Source organism: Neofelis nebulosa, unplaced genomic scaffold, assembly GCF_028018385.1.
Source record: "Neofelis nebulosa isolate mNeoNeb1 unplaced genomic scaffold, mNeoNeb1.pri scaffold_66, whole genome shotgun sequence".
Taxonomy (NCBI): Eukaryota; Metazoa; Chordata; class Mammalia; order Carnivora; family Felidae; genus Neofelis; species Neofelis nebulosa.
Window position 1 is genome coordinate 1 of NW_026691910.1, and position 6,499 is coordinate 6,499.

At 67.1% G+C, this 6,499-nt stretch overlaps 1 protein-coding gene across 2 annotated transcripts; it reads right to left on the bottom strand.

Moving 5' to 3' along the window:
- Window positions 1-350: 350 nt before the first annotated feature.
- RCOR2 (REST corepressor 2) lies at window positions 351-5,025 on the bottom strand. 2 transcript variants are annotated; one of them, XM_058714997.1, is made up of 12 exons: window positions 4,897-5,025; window positions 4,085-4,141; window positions 3,711-3,791; window positions 3,415-3,467; window positions 3,164-3,325; window positions 2,930-3,054; window positions 2,769-2,838; window positions 2,454-2,669; window positions 2,016-2,093; window positions 1,806-1,863; window positions 1,433-1,662; window positions 351-1,322 (listed from the first exon to the last, which is right to left on the bottom strand). In XM_058714997.1, the coding sequence occupies exons 1-12, from the start codon at window positions 5,021-5,023 to the stop codon at window positions 1,008-1,010; spliced, it is 1,572 nt and encodes a 523-aa protein (XP_058570980.1). In that variant the 5' UTR covers window positions 5,024-5,025; the 3' UTR covers window positions 351-1,007. The 2 variants fall into 2 exon arrangements, with proteins under 2 accessions (XP_058570980.1, XP_058570981.1); XM_058714998.1 differs by lacking the exon at window positions 1,433-1,662.
- Window positions 5,026-6,499: the final 1,474 nt, after the last annotated feature.

Genomic DNA, 6,499 nt, shown 5'->3' on the forward strand with positions numbered 1-6,499 from the left:
CTTGGCTCCCAGAGAGGGTGGTGGCCCGTGGGGGGGGCCTCCCAGGCAAGGTGGCCCCTCCCCACCCGCCCCCCCCCCCCCACCCGCACTTAGTTTCTCCTCTGGATCAAACACGTAATAAAGAGAATGTTTGGAATCTGAGCTGCCTCCTTCTGTTTCTTCTCCCAACCGGGCAGGGACCCAGTCCCCATGGGCAAGATGTGGCCCAGCCCGCCAGCCTTGCAGGACAGAATGGATTCCTGTCTGAGGCCTGGGGGAGGCCAGTGCTGGGTGGCTGCTCCCTCCCACCCTCGGGACACAGACAGGAAGCAAAGCCCAGGGACCTCAAGGGCAAAAGAGAGAACACTGAGTGAACTTGGAAGATTTTATTTATTTTTTAAAAACATTGAAAAATAAACCCATGTCTGCATATGTCCCCGGCCCTCCTTTCTCTAGGCTTTTGGGCAGTGGGTATAGCGGGCACCTTCAGAGCTCCATGGCACTTCCCAGCAAGCTCCGGAAGACAGGAGAGCTGCCCATCCAGTTCGGCCACACTGAGGCCCCAAGGAACCTCTGCCCGCCTCCCCCCTACAGCCCCCTCCCCACCTCACCCTGACTTATTGCTAAAAGAAAGAGGAAGAACAGCCCCTACACTGTCCACTCCCCCATCCCCCAAGCTAAGGTCACTACCCCCTCTACACGAAGGCCAAGGCCCAAAGGCCCAGCCCCAGCAGACTAGGAGGCAGCCATTCCAGCCCCAGCCAGGAAGAGAAAAGTACCCTCAGGCCAGTTCAGAAGGCCCCTGAGTCCCCGCCCCAGGCTCCAGGCTCGGGTGGGGGGGGTGGAGCCTCAGCTGCCAGAAACAAGTGCAGAACCCAGAGGTCCAGACTGTGCCCACTGGCAGCTCCGAGTCTTCGAAAGACCTGGCCAAGGGCTCTAGTCCCTTCTGTCCTCAGTGAAGCCAGAGGTGTCCAAGGACGGCCAGCCACGGGGTTCTGGAGCCTCTGGCGGGTGGAGGGCCGCAGGGCTCAGAGTGACGGTGCTGGAGGCTCCAGCGGGGCTCCAATCAGGGTGGGTGGGGGCTGAGGGCCGGGGCGGGCACTGTGGCGGGAGGCAGCCAGAGCCGGGCGGATGAGAGGTGGTGGGGGCTGGTTGGGGGCCAGCCGGGGCTGGAGGAAACGGCCCTGCTGGAGCGGGGGTGGCTGGCGGAGCAGAGTGGGAGCCGTAGGCAGAGGTGGCCTCAGCAGCGGGGGCGGCTGGGACAGCGAGGTGGGAGGCGGAGGAGGGGGCGGCACGGGAGGTAGCGATCGGGGCACGGATGTCGACACGGACGTGATCTGCACCTGTGAGGGGAGAGGAGGGAAACGGACTCGAGCGTGCCCTCGTCCCCGTCCAAAGACGGAGCCGGCTCCTCTCCTCTCTTCCCGGAAGGGCTCCTTCCGCCCGCTCTCACCTCGTCGTCTTCCTCCAGGGCTGGGGCTGGCAAGGGGGCCCCTCTCCTCGACTCCTCCATGGGGACTGGGGCTCCGGGCGCCCCGTCCTGCTCGGCCTCCCACTCCTGCAGCACCTCCTCCAGATTGAAGCGGCGCCGGTAGCTCACGAAGAACGTCTTCACCTGGGTCAGAGTCTTGTTCCCGATCACCTCGGCTATAGCCCCGAAGTCTTTGCCGTACCTACGGATGGCTGCGAGGGTCAAAAGGGCAGCAGAGTGTGAGCGCCCCTCAGAACGAGCTCCTTCCCTGACCCTTCCCCGCTGCCCCGGCTCCTCCTCGGAGGCTGGGGAGAGATTCCCGGCGCTCTCCGCGCTCCCCCCTGGTCTAACCCACCTTGCACGGCCAAGAGCTGCTCATCCGTGGTCCAGCGGGAGTTGAACTTGGTGTTGGCCTGGAGAGCAGGGAATATATCCTCTAGACTGGACATTATGGCAACAGAGGCCCTGCCCTCCGAGGCCATCTCCCCTTTCTGCTCCGCAAGATGGGGGAGGTGGGGGGTGGGGGGGCAAGCCCCTCCCTCACCCACACCCGAAGCCACCTTACCTCAGGGGGGCGCAGTGGATCGATGCCACCCTCCAGCGCCTGGCGGAGGCCGCTATTGGTCTGCTTCATGCTTTGCACCTGAAAAGGTCAAGAGGCGACACCTCAAACTCTCCTGCCAGAAAGGCCACCGGTACCAACCCTCACCATGGTTCTGCTTCCCAACACAGCTCGTGGCCAGCCCCCCCCCCCACCTTCCAGCTCGCTCCTCCCTCACAACAGCTCAGTAGGGGAGGCGCCCGGGTTCTCCCCCGCTCGCAGACCAGTTTCTATAAAAGATCCAGAAGAGAACGCCGCCGTGACTCAGACGTCTAAGAGGTGGGGCAGAGGCAGGCTCGGCGCGTGCACACCACACACCTTCGGCCTCAGCCGTCCCCGCAACGTACTTCCCTGCTGCCCGCGGCCCGGTCCGCGGGGCCCCTTCTTTCCTCAGGCCCTCACCTGGCGCTTGAGGGAGATGAGCTGCGAGTCGAGGCCTCGAAGCGTGAGGTTGGCAAGGTCTGGGCTTCCTGACACAGCGGTGAGGCCCTCGGGGCTCAGGTACATGCCCTTGGGTGGGCGACGCCGGGTTCGCAGCGGGTGGTGGCGGTACTGAGACCCCTGGGCCTCCTTCTTCCCAGGGCCTGGGCGGGTATTCAGGGGCCGAGAGGGCAGAGGCTGCCAGGGAAAGGAGAGGGGTGGGTGGTGAGGAGCCCAAGGACGAGGCGCGCGCATGGGCAGGGCCAGACCAGCTGGGGGGGACGGGGGGGGGCTCACCTCTCTCTTGGGGTCTCCAGCATCTGGCTCCCCCTCACTCACGGCTCCTCGTCCCTCTTCAAGCTCATCACTGTTGACACAGGGACCAAGGAGGGAGTGAGGCAGAGGCCAGGGCCCCCAGAGCTCAGCTTGCCCCGCCCCTGGGCCCCCAGGGCCCCCACCTGTCTTCTTTGTCTTTTCGGCCCCCCAGCCGCCGAGCCTGTCTGTCCATCACGCTGGTCCGGCTGCGGGTCTTCTTCCACGAATAGTAATACTTTACCAGACTAGGGATCAGCTTGTCAGGCAGCTGGAAGGGCAATGCCAGGGGCTGGGACCCACCCAGGACCCTGGGCCCCGGGCGGGCTCGTCAGAACGGAGGGGCTAAGGAACGCTGGCAAGGGGGAATGGGCTTTTACCATCTGCTGGATCCGCTGGAAGCATTTGCCATGGAAGCCAAAGGCCTGTTCAAACAGCACCTTGTCCTCCACAGTCCACTCATCAGGGAACGGGGTGAAGTTGGCCAGGTCGGCCAGTGACTTCTCTACATCGTGCTTATGCCACAAGAGCATGCCCAGCGCCTGGCCCGGGAGAGGGAACGACTCGGGCTCAGCTGCGCCCGGCACCGTCCCGTCCCCACCGCCCAAATCCCTATGGGGCCGAGGCTCACCTGCTCAATGTTGTAGCCGTGCTTCTCCTTGGCCATCGCAATGTACTTGTCAACTGCGGGGGGGGGGGGGGTGGGGGGGGGGGTGGGAGGGGCCCGGTGTTGGAGAAAGGGTTACACCTCCTGACCCGAGCCCGCCCAGATGGGGCTAGGCCCCGGAGCCTGAGCCCCAGGGAAGGGGCTGAACCCACACACCTCAGCCTCCAGCCCACTTGAGAGAAGAGCCGGCCACCAAATGGCATGAACCCAAGCCCCCAGCTCCCAGGGATGCAAACGAACCAGGATCCTGCCCCACTCACGTTTGGCATCTGACACGCAGTGGTTGGGCGACCACACCAGCATCCCCTTCAGTTCCTTGTTGCTGTAGCGTGCAGGGCTCTCTGAAAGACGGGCGCAAGAAGGATCAGCCTGGTGGCACTGGCCTGGACCCACGGCCAGAGGGTGGCAGAGGAATGGGGCCTGTGAGGTGAGGCCAGAAGGGAAGGAGGAGCAGAGACCCAGACAGGAAGGCAGAGCAGGAAAACCAAGCATGCCATGGGCCACCCACCCCCGCCCGCCCGCCCGCTGGCCTGTCCTTCCAGCGGGCACCAGCCAAGGGCTCCCCCAGGTGAGGCTCAGGGCCAAGCCATGGGCCCTCCGCTCCCCTCCCTTTGCAGCCTGTCCTGCCACTCACCAGGCTTGCACTCCGGAATCACGGCCTGGTAATTGGTTCCAACGCGGATCATGCTGTCTGCGGAGCCAGGGGAGACAGTCAGGACTCCAGGGAGGGAGGACAGGAGGATGTGGCAGGGGTGGTGGCTGCCCTGGGGTTCTCCTTCCTGACCATTCAGGGCCCCCACCTTCCAGAAGGCTCACTTTTCCCTGATCTGCCCCCTCAGTTGCCCTCAGCCACAGAAGAAACTGGAAGACGGAGAGACCCTGCCTAGTCATAACCCATGGGAGGAGGGGGGGGGGGGTGGGGGCGGCAGAGATGGGGGGGGGGTGCCAGGACAAGGGGCCAGTTTAGAGCCCAGGCCAAGCAGAGCCCTTTGTTCTGGCTGGGGGGGGGGGGGGGGGGGGGGGAGGCGGGTGCTGCCCCTAGACCTGGACCATAGCCCTGCAGGGAATCCAAAGCTCCTCCCCACCCCATGAGCCTCACAGCTCGGTGTTGAAGTGTCTTTCCAGCCCCTGCCCCAGCCAGACCTCAGTCCCCTACAAGGTAGCAAGGTATGAGCAGCCCAAACTGTGGAGAGGAGGGCCGCCTGAGTCCTTCAGAGACTGAGGGCAGGGCGGGGGTGGGCAGGACCGCCTCCTTGGCAGCTAGGGGCCCAGCCTCCGGATTCCCAGTGCCCGCAGCCCCCAGGCTGGGGGAAGAAGCAAGACAGAGGCTCCAGTCCTGGAAGGCAGGAGCCATCAGTCTAAAACGCCCGTGGTCAGCAACACTCCCCCCGCCCCACTCGCGTCCCCGGTGCCGGTGCACCTTTAACCCTAGGCCGCCGGGCTCACCGTGCGAGTGCTCCTCCTCGCTGCTGTCATCCTCCGAGTGCGGCTGCCCGCCGTTGGGCGCCGTCTTGGCCCGGCTGCGGGACAGGATCCCGGAGCCCGCGCTCGGCTTCTCCATCACGGAGGGCATTACCCCGCCCAGCTGCCCCGGGGGGCGCGGGAGCCTTCGGAGAGCCGCGGTGGTTGCCGCGCTCGCCTCGAGTGCCGTGCCCGGCCCGGCCTGGAGAGGTCGCCACTGAGGCTACGAGAGGCAGGAGGTCAGCGTGGCTAGGGTCCGGCGGGGCGGGAGCCCTGCGGACAGCTCAGCGCTCGCCGCGACCCCCACGGGCGAGGGCGTCAGAAAAGTTTGTGCAGAAGTGGGGTACGCGGGGGATGAGCGCAAGGTCCGGTGCGGCTGGGGCGCGCTCGCTCTGTACGCTCCACGGGATTGGGGCTCCCTCGGAGAAGTCGGGGCGCCCGGCTTCTGGGGCGCCTCCGAGCCCCACCGCCCTCCCGCCCACGCAGTTGAGCGGGCGGGCGCTGCGGCGCAAGTGGCGCCCCCCGCGGGCTGCACGCCTCCCGGCTGCACCGGGATGCCCCAGTCCCCAGGCGGGGACCCCCGTCCCGACCAGACCCCTGCCCGCGACGGCAGGCGGCGGGGCGCCGGCGGTGGCGGTGGCGGCGGCGGCGGCGGCGGCGGCGGCGGGACGGCGCGCACGGCGCGCCGCGCTGGGCAGAGTTGCCGGGAGGCGGGCGGAGCGCAGCCGCGGGCGCCGCCTCGCACCCTCCCCGGCGCGCTCGCTCTCCCCGCCGCGCTCGGGCTGCTGCTCGCTCGCCCGCTCTCCGCCGCCGCTCGCTCCTCGCGCACACAATGAAGCTGCTGGCAGGGAAGTAGTGCCGGCTGCGGCCTCAGCACCCCTCCCCCAGCCGATGCCTCCGCCAGCTGAACATCTGGCCCTGGGGTGGGAGGGAGGGCCCGGGGGGCGGGGCCTGGGGGCCGGGGCTAGACCTCCAGGGGGTGGGGTCAGGACCAGGGTGGAGAGCGCTTCCCTCTGCGGGCCCCCGGGGCTCCCTGACTTGCCCCTGGGGGGGAGACCCCGCTGCCCCCCGGGAGTAGCCGGGGGTCAGCTCCACCCACGCGCACACCGGCCCCGCACACCAGTGGGCTCGGGTTACTGCCGCCTGCCCCGGGGGCCCTGAGGCCGCCTGCCCGCCCGCCCGGGTGGAGCCCAGCTTTTCCTTCCATTTCCCTTCCTGCCAAGGAACTCCCCGCCCCCCCCCCTTCCGCAAGGGGGACCCCCCCCCTCCCTCTTGCGCCCTTGGGGGCCAGAGCGGATGGGAGGCCGGACAGGCGAGGAACGAATTCCTCCTAGAGCTACTGGGCCAAAGCCTGGCTTCTGGTGCATCTGTGGGTCCCCAGGGGTCACCTCAATTCCCTTTTAAGTGCTGCAGTATGCACCCCAAAACAGTGGCATGAGGGGCTGAGGGCCGGGGAGTGGGAGGTGTTGGGGAAGGTCTGGACTGCAGGGAATGGGAGGAGCTGGGTCTCCTCCCCACTGGGTTCACTGTCACCCCAGCTGGGAGCAGCATCCCCCTCCCCCAGGACAAGCGCGGGCAGAGTGACAGA